The sequence below is a fragment of the Pseudomyrmex gracilis genome, unplaced genomic scaffold (assembly GCF_002006095.1).
Source record: "Pseudomyrmex gracilis isolate BER0280 unplaced genomic scaffold, ASM200609v1 scaffold_163, whole genome shotgun sequence".
Classification (NCBI taxonomy): domain Eukaryota; kingdom Metazoa; phylum Arthropoda; class Insecta; order Hymenoptera; family Formicidae; genus Pseudomyrmex; species Pseudomyrmex gracilis.
Window position 1 is genome coordinate 269,745 of NW_018020747.1, and position 18,869 is coordinate 288,613.

The 18,869-nt window shown below is 38.0% G+C and overlaps 3 protein-coding genes across 14 annotated transcripts in view; 1 reads left to right on the forward strand and 2 right to left on the reverse strand.

Annotated features, from left to right (window-relative positions):
• The window catches only part of LOC109857545 (plasma membrane calcium-transporting ATPase 2), a 66,236-nt gene extending 59,453 nt beyond the window's left edge, over positions 1 to 6,783 (reverse strand). For 9 of the 12 annotated variants that reach the window (XM_020433961.1, XM_020433960.1, XM_020433959.1 and 6 more), the window contains exon 1: positions 4,732 to 5,024. The gene's annotated coding sequence lies outside the window, so the exon portion shown is untranslated. Of the gene's footprint in view, positions 1 to 4,731; positions 5,025 to 5,794; positions 6,152 to 6,282 lie in introns of those variants that run through there. The other 3 variants (XM_020433948.1, XM_020433949.1, XM_020433947.1) reach the window with 3 other exon arrangements.
• Positions 6,784 to 9,128: 2,345 nt separating this feature from the next.
• LOC109857548 (mini-chromosome maintenance complex-binding protein) lies at positions 9,129 to 12,499 on the forward strand. Its single transcript, XM_020433966.1, has 8 exons — positions 9,129 to 9,508; positions 9,959 to 10,233; positions 10,534 to 10,914; positions 11,017 to 11,348; positions 11,466 to 11,654; positions 11,723 to 11,969; positions 12,044 to 12,211; positions 12,291 to 12,499. Exons 1-8 carry the CDS (start codon positions 9,502 to 9,504, stop codon positions 12,483 to 12,485), a joined length of 1,794 nt encoding a protein of 597 aa, XP_020289555.1. The 5' UTR covers positions 9,129 to 9,501; the 3' UTR covers positions 12,486 to 12,499.
• A 1,263-nt stretch (positions 12,500 to 13,762) lies between these two features.
• LOC109857549 (UPF0605 protein GA14893-like) lies at positions 13,763 to 18,428 on the reverse strand. Its single transcript, XM_020433967.1, has 5 exons — positions 17,906 to 18,428; positions 14,959 to 15,034; positions 14,633 to 14,786; positions 14,291 to 14,515; positions 13,763 to 14,084 (listed from the first exon to the last, which is right to left on the reverse strand). The coding sequence occupies exons 1-5, from the start codon at positions 17,977 to 17,979 to the stop codon at positions 13,855 to 13,857; spliced, it is 759 nt and encodes a 252-aa protein (XP_020289556.1). The 5' UTR covers positions 17,980 to 18,428; the 3' UTR covers positions 13,763 to 13,854.
• Positions 18,429 to 18,869: the final 441 nt, after the last annotated feature.

Consider the following 18,869-nt stretch of genomic DNA (forward strand, 5'->3'; position numbering starts at 1 on the left):
AAAATGGTTCAGGACTTTTCGACTCAGTTTTACTCCTTCTATCTGCCTACGAGAGATTGTACGGCAATTCTGGGACACCCTGTATATATATAAGAAAAAATTTATGCTCGCAATGCTGCGAAAAAGTTAATAATAAAAATCTTAAGTTACGCATAATATCGGACACATCTGGATTTTATCAAATTTTTTTTCCGAAGACATGAGCGGTAAAAAGCGAGGCCTATATTATTTTTAACAATATAACAATACATCAATACAACCTTCGGAAGGTTGCCTCAATGGTTTCTTTTTCATTCCTTTTTTCTCTCTCTCTCTCTCTCTCTCTCTCTCTCTCTCTCTTTCTCTCTCTCTCTCTTCATTGGTTTGCTTCAATTTATTATCCCAATAATTTTAATTAATCTCTTCTAATATTTAATAATTATATTCGCAGTTGCGACTATATTATATTGTATTTTCCCGTAATTTATTCCCGTTAATTTTCGTTTATGTTTCAATTATTCAACTAAACGAAAGATCCAAATTAATATTAGTGATGATTTGTTTCAATTTTATTTGATTTTATTTCAGTTATTGGAATGAATCTTATACCGTTTGTTTTTTGCTTTGTACTTGACTTAATCTCGTTCGTTTGATTTTTAAAAGAGTACTTGAATTATTCGTACGCTAAGTTTTAGTTACTTCTTTTTTTAACTTTTCATGAACTAAGTGTTTTGGAACATTTGTGCCATTTCACGTGACCCATGACATTCGAAATGCCGCGCTGAATCGTCTCCAAAAAATTTACTTTAGGAGTCGCAAATTGGCTCGTCTCGGCGAGCGTAAACTTCACGTGCATCTATAATGCGAATTACGAATAATAGTTACCGTTGGCGGATGAATATAAATTTATTCGATTTATTTATAACCATTAAATATATTATACGAACTATATTTTTAACCAGTTCATAGTCCGATAACGGAAAGAAATTCTTATTTATAATCCGCGAGTAAAGACAGCGGAATATGCAAAATTCTTAGATATCTCTTTGAGAAGAGAGAATATGTAAATATAAATTAGTGTTATAACCGTAACCAATCTAAAAAAAATTAATAATCTCTTCGCGCGAAGGGACACAAAACTTAAAATTGATTTATTTTTGCGCAATTAATATAAAAATAATTATTATTACGCAATAAAAAAAAATAATTTCAATATTCTCGCTTCTACGACAAAATAAAAATTGTGCATACAAATTGGTTTTTATAACTAAAGCATACTTCACAGGAAACCACTAAACAATCGATAGTCTGAAGTCGTTGAAGAGGATCGGTTTCCAAATAGAGAAAAACTGTCCAACATCGATTAATCGATCAGACCGTCACTGCTCCATTACTTTCATGAGGCGCGCGTCTGACAACGTCTGTCTATTTCTACTTGCAAGCGCGCGCTACGCTCGGCTTTCCATCTCCCGGGAACGAGACGTGCGAGCCGCGGTTTAGAATCTCATACCGCAATTCTACATCCTATAAACAAGCCAGGAACACTTGATGGCAGTCGTTATCCCGACGACGTTATTAACCCTTAATCGGTCTTCGTATATCTTGGCATATGTCCCGACAAAAATCAGTCTCGCGCGCGCTCTCCCTCTCTCTCTCTCTCTCTCTCTCGTTCTGACAGATTGACAGATTGGTGTCCACGTGTATTTTTAAATATGGTAATTATCATTAATTAAATTAAATGGTTTGAAAATGCCGCGCGACTTACTTGCCTTTACAAACAAAATGAAATTCACTACAAACGCAAATAACATGACACGCGAGCGGATTGCGAAAATACCAAAACAATTGACCAGAAAATCCATTTTCAAGCCAATCGTTTAAATCACCGTAACTATTTAACAGCTTGACTATACAAACGAGAACAAAAAAATTACTACGATCAACTACGAAAACACCAACTTTGAATGAAAATTAATCCGGCAAACTTTTTTATTTCATTATCGGCTGTGTATTTTTCCTTTTTTTTTTTTTTTTTTGTTTGCGTGATTTAAACGAAATAACTGATATCTCTTTTGCAGAACATTTAATTTATTAAAAGTGGAGTGCGCCAAGTTCACGAAGGTCGACGGAGTTACGCGCGTCAGACCTCGGTAAAGACACTCGATGTCCAAGTTGTTCCATCAACAGCGGAGGCGCGCTCGTAATCCGCCAAACATTTTGATGCTCCGCGGCGAACGGAAAAATAAACGGTCGCCGCGCATCTTCCTTCGGGTTTATACGCGCTCGCTAAATCGCCGCGCCGAGTCGTCGAGCCGAGACGAGAAGACGAGGGGAGAAAAAGAAGGTTCGCGCGTGCGATCACGGTTCAATACTAAATTCCAACCGTCGTCGGCAGCACCGAAATAACTTAACGGTCTCCTATTCAAAGCATTTCCTATCTGGCGCGAACGCACTATTTTCCCCGTCGTCGTCGTCGTCGTCGTCGTTGTCGTCGTCGTTCCGCCTGATTGTGAACCGCCGACTGCGACATCGACATCGAGCGGAGATCGTCGACGTCGTCGAGCGTGGAGTTCGTCGCACGTGCGTAATTATTAGCGACCCTTTATCGATTCGTCGAGCCAGTTTCGTTGTCGTATAACACGAACGACCGAACGAACGACCGAACGAACCAACGAACGAACGAACGAACGAACGAACGAACGAACGAACCAACGAACGAGCGGCTGTCAAAGGTTGGATATATTTCCTCGGCAAGTGAGTCTAGGTCACCCGTATATCGGGTCGATACCACGAAAGCGGGACAAAGGCGAGTCTTCGACTGTACCCTACGCGTATTAGAATCGGTGCTAGCCAGAAGCTGATATTTGTGAACACACGTTCGGAAAAAAAAGTTCATTTTTTTTTTTTTTAATGTAACAATCTCTATTTTATTCGTTGTATGCGTTCTATGAAAAAGAGATTTTTTATTTTTCTCGGGAAGAATCGCGCATCTTCACGCAGAGATCTATCGGAAGCCAACGAAAGACCATAAGCTCTCACGCGACGTAACCGCATGGGACCGATTTACGTACGTATGAAGAGACATGCGATCCGTGCGTAAATTAAGCGTATTTGACGAGGCCGTTCTGTGTAATCCTTTCCTCGAAGTCGAGGCCTTTGCGATTCATCGAACAAAACCACGACTGTGAAGAAGCGAGTCTACTCGAAAATAGACACTATTAGCGCGTATCCACGCTACGCAGAGAGATCCGAGCTCTGATAGAGAAAACAAGATATTAATACTTATGTACACTTGTTATACTTGTGTATGAGAAAAAAAAAAAAAAAAAAAAAAACTGTGACTAAAAAATTTTCAAAACAAAGCGTTTACATATCTGCGATAAACTTCTCCTGTAAGTCGGGTTTTTAACGTTCGTGTCGCGTGACGAGTCGAAGTTTCGAGGTTTCCGGGCTCGAGGGTGCTCATCGCTCGTCGCCTGTGTATGTGAACGTAAAAAAAAAATGTAAAAAAAAAAAAAAAAAAAACAATCTCATCGCGAGAGAAAATTTCGGAGCGGAACGACGTTTATAAACTGATTCGTATGGTAAAAATGTGGTCGAATGTAAGGCCAAATAACGAGGTCGAGACGCGGGATGGAGACGCGCGCGAGCGAATCCTCGCAAATTTCATCAATTGTGGTCGCGGAATTGTCAGCGACATACATATCTTGCGATGGTGTACACACGCGACTAGTTTACATTCCTAATCGAAACAGTTTTCTCGACAATGCGCCTGCCCGATCTCTGAGACACGCGTCATGTAAAGGAGTCTATATTTCTCTCTCTCTTTCTTTTCCTCTCTCTCTCTCTCTTTCTTGCTATCAGGGTCTGCTGGCAGGGTCCGCTAGCACTCCCGAAATAATGTTCGGAAGAACAGCACAGCTCAGGGAAGAGAAAGAGCGAGGAATACGGAGAAGCGAAGGCAGGCCGCGGGGGACAGATATCTAATAGAGGAAGATGAGAAAGGAGAGCGGAACAAGAAACGCCCGGATTGAGCGCGTTACATAATTTTTGTAACTCCATGGAGAGGAGTGGCGAGGGCGATGTGGATGGGGAATCTGGTGGGGATGAGAGTACTAGGAACAGCTCCCCGAGAGGTGTTCAGTGCGAAGGGAAGAGAGAAAAAAAAAGGGTGGAAAAAAAATTGTGCGCGCGTACGTGGACGGCTATGGTAAAATGGATGGATGGATGGATGGATGGATGGATAAATGGCACAAAGAGGACATAGTAAAAAGAGGGGATGAGCAAGAAGTCGAGAGGAGCAAGAGAGAGAGGAAGGAATAAATATAGTTTGATGGATACAGAAAGAGAGAGAGAAAGACAGAGAGAGAGAGAGAGAGTGAGAGAGAGTGAGAAAGGGAAAAGATATATTTAAATCAAAAGAAAATGACAAAAGGAAAGAACGAAAGATAGAGATGAGGGAAAGAAGATAAAGTATATAAGAGGAAGTGTATAGAGAGATAGTAGAGAGAGAGAAAGAGAGAGAGAGAGAGAGAGAGAGAGACTCGTGTCCTGGTGGGCGGAATGGCGAATCAATCCTCGACGAAGAGAAGGGACGGTAACGGGCGAGGGTGGGCGAGAACGAGAAGATGGAGGAGGAGGAGGAGGTGAAGGTAGAGAGGGGAGAGAGATAGAGGGTAGGTGGTGGAAGAAGACGACTAGATGGAGGGGTAGGTGGGGGTGGCGACGGCAGTGTGGCGACATACTACTCACCGTGGACGGTGGCAGCAAGATGTCTGCGAGGTGTCTCCTTTTCCTCGACGGTGGCAAGAGAGAGGAAAACCCGGTGTCACATACGCCGCTTCATCGGGCCACTGTGCTGCCGCTTAATACTACTCCGCGCGGTGCTCTTCGCCCGCCTTCTTCACCTTCTGCCACTAAAAATAAACTCGCTCGTCTCTCTGCTGTGCGCTCCTTCTAGCTGCCCCCGCTGCTCTCTCTCTCTCTCTCTCTCTCTCTCTCTCTCTCTCTCTCTCTCTCTTTTTCGATCCCTCCCGCCCCTTTTTCTCTCTCTCTCTCTCCACTCCTCTCTTCTCTTCTTTTCTCCCTTGTGTTTCACTCTTTCTCTCTCACGTTCCCGCGTACACGCTCGTTCTCCCGTTCTCGCTCTCGTGCTTCACGTCTTGTAACGCGACCGACACATTTATCCGCGTTCTTTCGGCCCGCTCTCGAGCACTCTCGCGCACCTTTCGCGCTCCGCGACCGACCGACCGCTCGATTCCCTAGAATCGAAGAGGTGGCACTGTATCACCGCTCGCTGCCGCTTGTCGCCGCTGCCGCCGCCGTCGCTACCACCACCGCCGCCACCTCCACCGCTCGCATTGAATGATGATGGCGAGGACGGCGCGCCGATGGCGATTCGGACGTACGGAGCGGTGCCTGGGAGAGAAAGAAAGAGAGAGAGAGAGAGAGAAAGAGAGAGAGAGAGAAACCGGAGTCGCGCTGGGGTTGCGAGAGACTTCACAGGGGCTGCAGCGAGAAGAGGGAGACGAGAGAAAGAGCGAGAAAATCGGAGCGCACAAATCCGACGAAAGAGAGCGAATGAGGAGGAGGGGGGGAGTGGGCGATGCCGCGAGATGAAAACGAGAGACAGGCGAAACGGAGAACGCACGCGTGCACGCACTCGCGGTAGGATGTGCGGCAAAATACTGTTACATTCGAAAATTTCACAGAAACCGAACTAATAATAAAAGACTTAATGTAGTCTCTTTAAAGAAAACAAACATCTTCTCGATCGTACGTAAAAAAAAAAACACGCATGCACCCGCGTTCTTACCCCGAGGGGTGCCACTCTCTCTGTCGTGTCGCACCGAGATGCGCGAGACCGTCGCGAGATCGCGGCGCACTTCAGTTCCTCGTGGTTCCGTCGGCCCTCGTTTCTTCCCACCCTCTACTGGAGGTGATATCGACTGCGGTGGCGGTGGCGACGCGAATACGGCTATGGTTCACGGCGGGACGGCCTTTTCTCCTTGATGCCTCTTTTCATATAGGCGAAGCCACAGCAGTAACGACCGCTACCTGATAGTAACTTGCGATGGTAGCGCGTGTTATCGCTGGTGGAGACCGGCGACGTGCCGCGATGATAGCATCCGTGCATCGACGACAACGACAAACGGAGACGAGACGGGGACGAGGACGACGGCGACGGCGACGGCGACGGCGACGACGACGACGACGACGACGACGGCGACGGCGACGACGACGACGACGATGACGATTATACTCCGGTTAGCTTGCTTGCTTTTCGCTGCTATAGCTGCCTACCGCTTAGCCGCCGATTCTGCGCGCGCACCTCCGCGTATACGTATGTCCTACGATACGTACGCGTACATACACCGTCTCGACGAAGCGACGACTGTCTGTCCCTCTCTCTGTCTCTTTACGTCTGTCACGCGTGCTCGTACGTGTGTGTGGTACGCGGAATGGTCACGCGTGTATTGTTGGAGCAGCGCGTGTGTGTGCGCGTGTCGCGTGTAAAACGAAAAGCAGACGACGGAGGAAAGAGAGAAATATAGATAGAGAGCGAGAGAAACCGGCGAAGAGAAACACAGGGAAGAGAATATAAACGGAAGGTAGGGAGACACAGAGAGTAGGGGAGCAGGCGGAAGAGAGGACAAACGGGAGGAAAGGAAAGAAAGAAAAAGGAGGAGAAAAGAGAGAGAAAGAGAAACGTGGATCGGAAAGTATGTGTAAGAGACAGGAAGGAGCTAGGGGGCCTTGGCCTGTCCGAGATATAAGTGCAAGTCAATGCACAGTGTCAACGGTACCGCGGTCGCCGTTAGACTGCCGTGCCTAAATCGGGAGAACCGCACGGGGAATATATCTTGCTCTCTCTCTCTTTCTCTCTCTCTCTCTCTCTTTCTTTCTCTCTCTCTCTCTCTCTCTCTTTCTCTCTCTATCGGCTCGCCTTTGCTCAGCTTTGTGCGCGCGCACGCGCGCTCTCCTGCTCGTTCGCGCCACCCAATCTTGTGACCCACTACCCTCGTCGACGCGTCCGCCACCCTGGGACTCGTTTCAAGACCACGTTTTTTGCAATTTGTCTATTCCGTTCTATTCTACATTCTACATCCGAATCTTATTTACTCTATTTAAGCTCAAGAATGAAAATCCGTGCTTTCTTTAAACGATCCGAAATAACCCGTGTCTCATTCAAAGCCCGTGACTTATTTCATTCAGCGATAAGCATCGCTCAATCTTCACATCGAAATGCTTTGACCTTTTCAGACGGAATACTGATATAGTCTACGTAACGTTTATTCTGGTACTGTATGTCTGAGAGAATATTTAAACATGATTGTAAAATAACAAAATTACACGCTTACTTATTTCTTTTTTTTTTTTATCACGTATGTATTCAAGTAAGTAAACGTGCGGTGCGTAAGAAATTCAGAGAGATCTAAAGTTTATCTAAAAGATTATTTTGGTTTTGACCTTTTTATATATATATTTATTTATTTCGTTAGAAATAATGAGTACTTCGCGGTAGTAGGTGTAGATATTTTTATTTTAATATTTATTAATCACATAAGGAATTATCACACGAATTTTTTTTTTCATTTTTTCTCCTTCCGAGCGGTACTAATCTTTGATATTAATAAAGAGAGTCAAGGTGAGCGTTTCACTGAGCTCAATTTTTTCTATAAACGCTCTTGACAAATACAAAATAGTATATTTTTAAACTTTTTTGTTATACTGTCAATTTGCTAACTAAACAAAACCTAAAAATTTAATATACATATATATATGTTAATATATTACTAATTTATATATTATAATGTATATATATATATATAGAATATTTTGTATATTTTGTGTGCATCTTAATTACGTAAATGTATAAAAAAATTTTAATATATGTGTAAAAATTCACGTATACTTAAATTTATTTTTATTTGTACTTTTTAATATTGTGGCTTTTTTATAATAATTTTATATCTTTCGTTAGAATTAAAAATCTTTAACGTTTTAATATTAGTTTTTTACAATTTATTTTATTATATTATAGTTTTTATGTATTTTTTGTTTTCTTGTCTTTACTTATATGCGCATATTTATTTAAACAAATTTGTTATTTACACGTAGAAATATTTTATAATTTTTCATATATACATTGTTTTCTACATTTTCAGTTTTGTCTTTACGTTTTTATAATAGTTTAGAGCAGAACTTTGTATAGAAGAACTTGTTATTTCTTTTGAACAATTTACATGTGTTATTGTTGTTTTAATGCAAATTTAACTCGAAAAGGCATAGGATAACACAGAATGTCGCTCACAAAGTGCAACATGTACGAAATATATCTAGATGGAGTCTATAGTCATGTGCTATACAAAATATCTAGATATGATCCACACAAGTTTCGCGACTTGAGTACCATCTTGTGTTCAGTAATGGAAATAAGAAGTAGAAATTTTCAAATGGTCGATCATGTAGAGTGCGTTATTCGCTTTAGGCATTCATGCGCTTTAGTCTATCTTTATTCTACATTTAAAGTGCAATAAAGACAGATTTTGTGTATGTGTGTGTGTGTGAGCGTGTGTGTCACGTTTTACCAACTCCAGCACCAAACCAAAACCAGATTGACGCTTAAACTTTTCTATTGTTCATTTTATGTTTTTACTGCCTCTTGTCAATATATTCTGAAAAATTCTATATGCATGAGGTAACAAGAGAAAAAACTTTTATCTTTCACATTAAAATTACACATGATCGATCCTCTGATATAAATAATCTTCATTATGTTGTACACTGTTCTAGTATGTTTAGGCCCTGGAGTGCATTTCAAAATCCTAACTTGGCTATTAAAATACTATATTTCACGTCACGTGTACTATAGTTTTTTGATTATCAAGGTAAGATTTTAGAACGTAATCCAGAGCTTAGGGCCTGAGCACAATAGAGAAAATATTAGGAATAAGAATTAAAAACGAAGATTAAATGTAATGTACAATGCGAAAAAATAAAATATAACAAATGTATATAACTATAAGCTTATATCATACAGCCATGACATACTGTATTTATATGTTATATTTTATTTTTTGTCATTGTATAGTACATTTAACTAGTAGTACATTTAACTTCTATTTCTAAAGGGCCGTCTACAATAGGAATAGGCAGTATAGAGTAAGGTTTCTTGAAGTTATTTCATGTTTGTTTATGCAAGTAATTATTTCGCGTTTTTTGACACGCGCCTTTCATTAACTAACAGTAAGGCAGTAAGGCAGTGTGAAAAGAGAATTGCCCATTTCGTTATTTCCGTTTTTTGTTACTTCACTGAAAAATAGTTTACTCTATTCCTACAGGCTTACTATATTGTGCTCAGGCCCTTACTGCCACGTGAATTGCCGCTACGTTGTATCACGTTGTATGGTACTACGTGACTACATAAAGTAGAAGATTGTTTATCTCTTGCCATCAGATTTTCTGTTCGTCAAAGTTTTCATAATATTGATGACAAATTGAGCTATACGTGTTTTCAAAATGTCGTGTAAGCATTTTTATATTTTATGTCTTTTATATTCATATGAATTTTACTAAATTGTGTCTTGTTTTGAGATTTCAAATTTCTTCGAACTGTTTATTGACAAGTTTATTGTTTACACTTGAAAGCATCAACGCTATAGATTTTAGAGAGAGCAATCAGAAAATTTTTGTACATGAATTTTTGGGAATTTCATATTTTTCTGTTATTTTTATATACTGATCATAATTCTGATGCAGTAAACTGAAATGATACAAAGATAATTCCAAGGAAATCACAAGAATTTTTGTATCTTAACGCGATAGCAATTCTCATTTGATATCAAATATCAAATAAAAACATTTATAAAAGCAAATAAACTGCAAATCTTAATTCAAGTTTACATTTCATGGAAAAATAGGTTAAGTGACTTTATTATACCGTGTTACTGTTTACCATCTTGATGTTTTATTTCAGCAATCAGTGTAGATAAGTGGACAATAGAATATTACATTGCAAATCAGATATCCTGTCAGCAAATGTTAAAAGACCCAGATGTTTGGAAACAAATACCTTTATTAAATTCTGCTCCAATTTGCAATTTCAAAGATAAACAATTGGTCAGATTTCAGGGAATGATTCAGGATATGTACGATCCTGAATATTATCTTGAACAATATGAAGTGAAAAATACCACGACTGGAGAGAGTGATATTAGATGCGGACTATATATTGACGTAGCTCATTGTTTGGTAAATTGTTTTGTATTTTTTTTTTTTCTATTGTGTTATATGTATTTATTTCATTTTTACATTTATTTAAAGTTTACACATATTTATACATGGCTTTGTAAGTGAATTATATTGTCCCTGCTCTTTAAAATAAGCAATGGATATCACACAGAGCCTAGATAAAAAAATACGCAGTTCAGGTGTGGGATACTATAAGAACAGTTTATCTCATGTATAATATTGCTAACAGTTTTTTCTCAAAAATTTACAGTTAACAACAATTTTGCACAGGTATTTAATTAACTTATTTTTTTTGTACAGCCACATGAAGAAGTATGTTTTGAGTCTGACAAAAATAAATACTCAATGAGGAATATCTATGTTGTAATCACTACACCTGGTTTAAATAACTGGGCAAGGGAGGAAGAAATTACTAGCACACATATAAGTGAAATAACTATTCAAAATGACAATGTCTGTAAAAGAAGTTCGAATAATACTGATTCAGAAAAAATAGATTGTTCTGAGTCTTTCACAAAAGAAGTTACAATGAATGATATTAATGAAAGCACAAACGATGATTATGAACAAAATGATGATTATGAAGACAGATGTCTGGCTATATTCTTAGATCCAGAGTCCACTTTATCTTTTCCTTTTAAATGTAATGATAATAAACCATTGCACGCTTGCATAGTAAAGGTGAATATTATTGAAAATATACAGACAAGAAAACATTTCGAAATATTTATATTTATCTAACAAAGATATTTTTTCTAATCAATAGTTTTTTTTTTGGTACAGATTTATGGTGAGTTACCTTTGAAACTGAACAAAGAGATTGATATAATAGGATTTGTCTCATTAGATCCTAAGTTTGGTACATTTCACTTTCCCAATGATGAGGCGAGTGGTTGTTCCAGCCAGACAAATGAAGAAAGAATTGAATCATTTTCCAAAGTGCCTAAATTACACGCAATAAAAGTAATTGAGCCTACAAAAGAACCAATTGTATATCTAGAAATCGTTCCTAAAGTTCAGCTCATCAAAAATGATTTACACTTATTATTAAGTCAGTTGCTGTTCGGAGATCATATAGCCGCGGAATATGTAATGTATAACTTGATTTCCTCAATGTAGGTATCTATATTTTAAAATATCATTATATATTTTATATTTCACTATTTTTTATATAATACTTGTTATGAATGTCATTTTTTTATTTGCTCTGTAATTTGATGTATTACTTTCAGATATTACAGAGAGGATATCACAGAGAGGTTTTGTCTTGGCGCATTTCCGGTGAACATAACGAATATTTCTGTCAGCAAACATAGAACGTTTCCTAGAGAGTTTTATGAATTTTTAACACAACTTGTAAAAAAAAGCTATTTTTTGGACCTAACTTTGGAAAATTTGAACCTGTTAAATATGATTCCAAAGTATGTATATCTCGCTAAGTAAACATGTACGAAAAAATAAATAAATAAGATTGCATTATTTTTTTTAGAAAGACTTACGAAGATCACAACTGGCTAGAAAGCGGTATTCTTCAACTGAGTGATCATACACATCTTGTGATAAATGAGACCAGATTAACTTTCGGAAAAATCAGACAGAAAGGCATAAACAATTATAAAGCTCTTGTTGACCTAGGTAGATACCAAAAATTAACATACGATATAAAATATTGTACAGTGGAACACGAAACGGACATTCCAATCTTGATTTTTTCTGAAGAAAAATCATTTATTCCCGTAAGCATCAATTTTATTTTATATCGTGCAATATATTTTATCTGTGAAAATAGTAATCTCTGATATGTTTACAGTCTATTCAAGTTCGTTTAAATGACGAAGAGTCGGAAAATATGTACGATAATATATTTGAAGCTGCATATGAATATATAAAGGATGAGACCCGATTGATAAATATTCGTCAATACTTGGAAGCGCTAAAACACACGGGAAAAGTTGTTCTCTCTAAAGAAGCTCAAAAGGTTATATATAATTGAATTTTAATACTGATATATCTACGTTACGCAATGTCGATTTGACATATATATCTGTTTTTTTTAGATGGCTGAAGAAGAATGTCTAGAGATTAGAAATAGGAAGTATAGATCTCGGCACGAATTTGACTTGGTAATGGTTCTAGCTAGATCGATGGCCATATGTTGTGGAAAAATGGAAATAGATGAAGAAATCTGGAGGGATACTTTAAAATTAGAAAAAGAGAGAAGGGAAAGATTGTTAATATATGCGCAAAGATAATATATGCGCAATAATAATAATAATAATAATAATAATAATAATAATAATGTGTATGTGTGTATAGATATATATATATAAGTGTACGTATGTATGTATATATGTGTGTGTGTGTATATATATATATATATACATATATATATATATATATATATATATATATATATACATTATATATATATGTACACGTGTATATATATAATCTCAAAATACTACTGATTATACTAATGCAAGTATGTAATCGATGTTTACACATTTCATTACTTTATTATCAATTAAAAAAAATCAATTTTTACATTTTTAATTCACATTTTCTATAAAGCAGACTTGACATAGAACATTTATTTACATATAAAAGTATCACATGGTTATATACTTCAAGATTCAATAGAGATTTAAATATAACTATTCATAAAAATAAGATTTTTTAAAATTTCTGCATTAGTTTCCAGGTTGGAGCCACGTTAGTAATGATTTATGATAAACATTTATACATTTTTTATACTTCAGGAAGTAGACTGTTTATACTTGGGCTAATAATTCACATTTCGCGAAATTCAGACGTATGTCTGTATTCATTTTATTCGAAATGGAACTAGCATATTAATGATACATTAATTTTTCTTTGGAGATATTTCTCAGTGGAAATATTTCCAAAAATTTTCGTTCTCGCCGGCTTCTTAAATATGTACGAATGCGTGTATTTGCGTGTACGGAAGCTTAATGAATATGGAAGCTCAAAAGCATTGCAAATATCTTAAGTACACATTAGTAAATTTATTTCTGCTATTACATGCACGAGATACTTCGCGTACTTAATCATGCGTTTTATCGTCTAAATAAACCGCAAAGATAGCTTTATTTTTGCAATTGTCACATTTTGAAGAGCAAGCGCATTTACAAATTTCGACTCGGTAATGTCGAAGAGCGAGGCACAATTTTTGTTAGTCCAAATCTGAGAGATCAAATGTTAAAATTTTTTAAGTTACGAGACGAACAATTTATTAAAATCATCAGACGCCACTTCGACGCAGAACGCGATACGCAACATCGCGATTCGAAAAAAGATAAACCGTTATAATACAATATGCCATCATTACAATATTTAAATTTTATTATTAATCTTTTTTTTTCTTACGTATATGTACAATGCGATCAACACCGCAAAATCTACCATACTTTGTTTTTGGAAAAAGAAAAACTTTTTGTTTCTTCAATGTCCAAAAACATTTTCGTTTTCTCTTTAGTTAATTTTTTGTGATTTTCTCTTTTGTTTATTTTCTCTTTCCTTCCCGTCTTAATATATTCTATTTTATTTTACACGCATCTTGTTGCTAAAACAAATATTTTTCATAACGTCTTGCGTTATATTTTATGCACGTGTGTGTCCCGTTTCGTCGAGGTATGCATCGTCGAGAACTCTCTGAACTGCCTCTATATCTTTAGTCTTGCTGAATCTCTCTTCGCGTTCCTTTTGAACGCGTTCTAAACCTTTCCTGGCGGCTTGAGCGTATCTCTTGGAAAGCGCGACTTCGCCCTTCGCTCCTGGAATATGGCCGGTGTATCCAACGATCGGCGGTCTTTCGGGAGAGACACGATAATCTGCAATGAGAGAGATATTTGCATTAACAATATTTTTTCAGCAGAAATAAAAAAATAAAAATAAAGAAACGTAATATGCTGACACTTTACAAATACAGTCAATTCAATCGGTTTTGTGAATAAAATATCGGTTTTTACGCAGCGCTCTTAATAATTTTTATAATAATTATTGAAGAAAAAAAAATTTATTATTTCTGCACAAATACCGAAAGTCCTTCTGTCTCTGTCGTGACCGTGATCGATCTCGACGTCCACATTGTCCGCTCGCGCTCGAGCCAGGAGATTTCTCGGATCTGTCCTTTCTGCATGAGCTCTCATTGCATCCCGTCGTGCTCTTAATTTTCTCTGCGTTTCGTGCCACTCTTTGGCACCGACTTCCACGGCTTTCATGAACGGTAGGCCGAATCTGCTGTTGAAGCCGGGAATATATCCTGCGACGAAACAACGTCGGTGTTATGTAACGATTTTTCTCGAAAAAAGTGTAATTTTAATTGAATGTGCGTTTGAAATGGACTGTGGATAATACACAGAAAAATATAAAATATTACCGGTATATCCTAGAATGTACGGTGGTGCCTTGTACACTTGCGTATCGTGCCAATCTCCTTTAATTTCTTTCTCCTCGGGAGTTGATAATTCAACTTCTTTACCGGAATTAGGTCTATACGGTCCAGTTTTCAAGATTTTTTTTTCCAATAATTCCTATAGTTAAGCGACACGTAAAATATAAAATTAGATCTCTATATGAGAAAAAAATATTCGTAATTTTATTACGCGCAGTATGTAATTGACCTCTTTTTTACTATTTTCAGATTTAAAAGTTGTAATTTAAATATTTTTCGACGTTTTTTTTTTTAAAACACATGTTTATTACCTTCATTATTTCTTCCGTGCTCGCTCCGAATCTTTTTCCGACGCGAAATTTCAGCGTGGGACAATGACCCGTATACCTACAAGAGTGTAATTTATGGATATATCATAAATCACGTACACAGTGTGTTTAAGAAAGATGCTTTGCTTGAAAGATTTCTCGATCAATTTGCCAGTCAACTTTTCCATGACCAAAATATATACCAGAGTAACATATAATGAACAAGTATAGTATGCGCAATTATATGACTCATTACGCGAGTAGGTGCGCTGTAAGCGCTTTTCTCTGTCTAGCGAAGCGTATCTAATTCCTGAGATCTGCATGTATATATGGTTACGATGGTTATGTTATGTACGTATACTTCTTCGTTAGATTTATATTCGCAATTATGCAGCTATTTGCCGCAACAAGATACCATATGCGTGAACTTACACTGTCTACCTCTACATTAAATAGCTTGTAACGAACTAGCGCAATTACAGAAAGTTGGCTCTCCAACTTGATCACAAAATATGTAATTTGTAATCAAGCATGCGCGCGCGCGCGCGTACAAATTTTATTAAACAATACAACGCAAACGTAAATATTTTTATATTTACATCACAAACACAATACAAAACAAATATAATAAAATTATAATAAAAATATCAAGCTCTTTGTATTACAAAGTATTGTACTTAAAAAAAAGTACTTAATTTTTATATAATTTGCGATTTGCACAAAATCAATCGGAACAACACATTACTGGCAAGTCAATTTGTTCGAAAACTGAGAATGTGTGTTAGTAACGCTTGAATATGTCAACTTGATTGCAACTTGAAACGCATCCGAGAGAATGATATCACGGCCGATCCCTAAATAAAGTATAATCGCAGAACCGTAAAAGCGGACTACCGGTGACCCAGTAAAATCGAGCCTTCACTTTGTGACGGTCACGGTGGGATAACCAGCGGCGTGCATCGTCGAAGTCACTCCTATTCACGGTTTGTCACGTGTTCCTGCTATAAGATATCTACATAAAATCGTATCTGGGTCGTTGCACTATCCTACCGTGTCTTATATCGCAAGATCAGTGTCATGGAAGTGAGATTGTCTCTAGCAGACAGATTAGATTTCATGTTTCTTTCTGACTAGTCGCCGAAGTAAGTTTCTCATTACGTTTCACGCTTTGACGACGAGCAGAACAATTCGTGCTTCAAATGCTTCTTTTTTTTTTTTTTTTTTTTTTTTTTTTTTTTTTTTTTTTTTTTTAACTTTTCAATTTCTGCTTCAACCCACGGAGATTGAAGAAACAAAATCCGCGACTGTTAATCATTTTTCTTGCTATTTTTATCACAAGAAAGAAAGGGAGCGTATAGAGTTAACGGAAAGAGAGACAGCTGGAACATTCTCGTTGGCTTTGAACGGACGTTCTTTTTTTTTTTTTTTTTTTTTTTTCACGAATAGAGTACAAAGTCACCGGTTTCGATCCGCGTCCTTTCTTCGGTCGGATCGATACGCCCAGGCTAAGGTAAATCACGATAAATAGTTTCGAGGTGATCCATGTAGTAAAGGAGGGTAGTTTCGCGTGTGATACAGACCTCGTGTGGGGTGTAAATTGGCACGGTACCAACCGCGGTACCAGCGCTTCGTGTGCGACTTCGAGGTCAATACTTCGGGAATGCTTCGTTTCCGGTGGTCGTCCGGCGATCTACTTCGAATCTGACATAATTTCGGTTTGCCGAGTTTCGATTTTCTCGATGTTCGCGCACACAATCGGCAAGCACGTGCGAATAATATATATTCGACATGTGCTCGCATGTATATTACACTGTTTTCTTTTTCACTACAAATGGTCTTGGATCGATAAATTTTTTTATCAGAAATCGGATTAAATCAAACAGCTTCGGACAGACTCGCTCCGGAAAAAAAAAAACAAACACGATTTTGATCTCGTGCGGAAAATATTGCGTTGAAAAAAATCCTTCGATCAAATGCAATTTTCTTACGGACTCGCGGTTTCGCACTTTATCCAATCTCAAAGTTTTTAGAGAAATCACAAAGTTTAAATGCGAGTTTAAGAATTCTCTCGCATTGTTTTACATACCGCGAGCAGCCATTAAATATTCTAATCGTACGTTCTACATCCGCGTTTTAATATGTATAACCGTTCGTAGAAAGTTACATTTCCGTTACTTCACGCGATCGAACAGCAAACAATAGTAAAAGTTAAGATTTAAACAGTATCTAAATAAAAACTTAAACTTTGTCTTGGAAAAAAAAACAAATGTAAACTATACAACGCGATTATCGCTATTTTTATCGTATCTCCAAACAAAAAAGTAATAAACATTGTCACAGTATGTACGTCTTGTACGGTATCTGCATTTGCGTTCCCGATCTCTTTTGTTGGACACCGCGTATTTGCATGCATTATGCAACAACAGATAAAGCTATATAGCGAGACGTTTAGTGTCTATGATAACGCAGCTGCAAATTCAATTAGATCCTCGTAACAGCTCAACTTATTCGCTAACGACAAAATCATAAAATTCTACGTAAAACCAGTATGTTTCTCTCTTGTTTTATTTTTAATAAACACATTATTAAATTTTACAATGTATTTTTATGTTTTTTTCACTTGTAACGTATTTGCATGTATGTAAGAAAACAAGATGTGATTATCTTTGTCAACAAAAAAGCGCAACTATTTAGTAGATATATATTTGTGATGGTCACATGACGCTTGTACGCGATTAATAACATCTCTCGTGTGTGGAAAAGAAGTTCAAGATCGATGTTACTTCTTATAGATTTTCCTTTTTTTTTAAAAAAAAAAAAAAAAAAGAAGACGAAGTACGCGTGAAATCAGTTGATCGCAAAAAAATCACCGATCTGCCAATAAAACGCGCGTCAGGATCAATCTCACGAAAATTGGAAGCGTTTTTTTCACGAGTACGCGTGCACTTACCCAGGTAAATGAGCGCCATAACTCTGCTTGAAGAATTGCTTTCTTTGCTCTTCGCAGACAGGGTCAAACACCATTTTTCTCGTTATCGACTTTTTTTTATCACGTGCAACCGCAGACGAGTCACAACGCAACGCCGCTCCCCGCGATTCCCGATTCTCTTCTCATGTCTTCCTCTCCTCTTCTTTTTCCTCTTTCGCACTGTTCTATTCATCCGTTATATTCACCACAAAAGAAAACTCGTTTTAAACACACCGCCCGACGTTTTCACCGAAGATGATGATCAGTCTCGATTCGCGCGAATTTTCTGTCCGTAGAATTTATTGCTGTATAAATTTTCAAGCGCGCGTCGATGTTGATTCGATAAAAGTCGATGCGCGGTTTGATTTTTTTTTTTCGAAGATCACAAACCGTTTCTCATCGGACGATGCGCATTCGTGTCGAGGACGATCGCTGACTGGGAAGCGACCGGCTCGATCTATACGGTCGGGGAGGATCAATTCGCGATCCGTCGTCGTCGGTTCCGCGGCCGGCACGCCAGTGAAACAGAACTGTATATAGCCGGCCCGGAGACACATAGCGCGAACTACGTCCTACTAAAGACGCCCCTCCAATTCTACGGTAAGGAGGTCTCCCTTCAAGGGGTTCGACGACACCAGTAGAAACGTGTCGACGCATCTGTACAGCTCAATCGCGCGGAATACCACGGCTTCGACAGTTCAGATTCACCCTTAAGCACGTTAAGGGTCGTTAACCTTTCTTGTGTTCCTGCGTTGGTTCGCTTAGGACAACAACGCGCATTTGTGTCCGCGCGCGAACGAATGTTCCATTCACGCTTCACGCACATGAGATTTTACACTAGAGTTTTTAAAATAAATTATTAGAGCTGTCAATCTCGCGAGCCATATAATTATTTATGGTCGTGATACATGGCGCATTTTTATTTCAGCGACCCCGTACTCGTTTC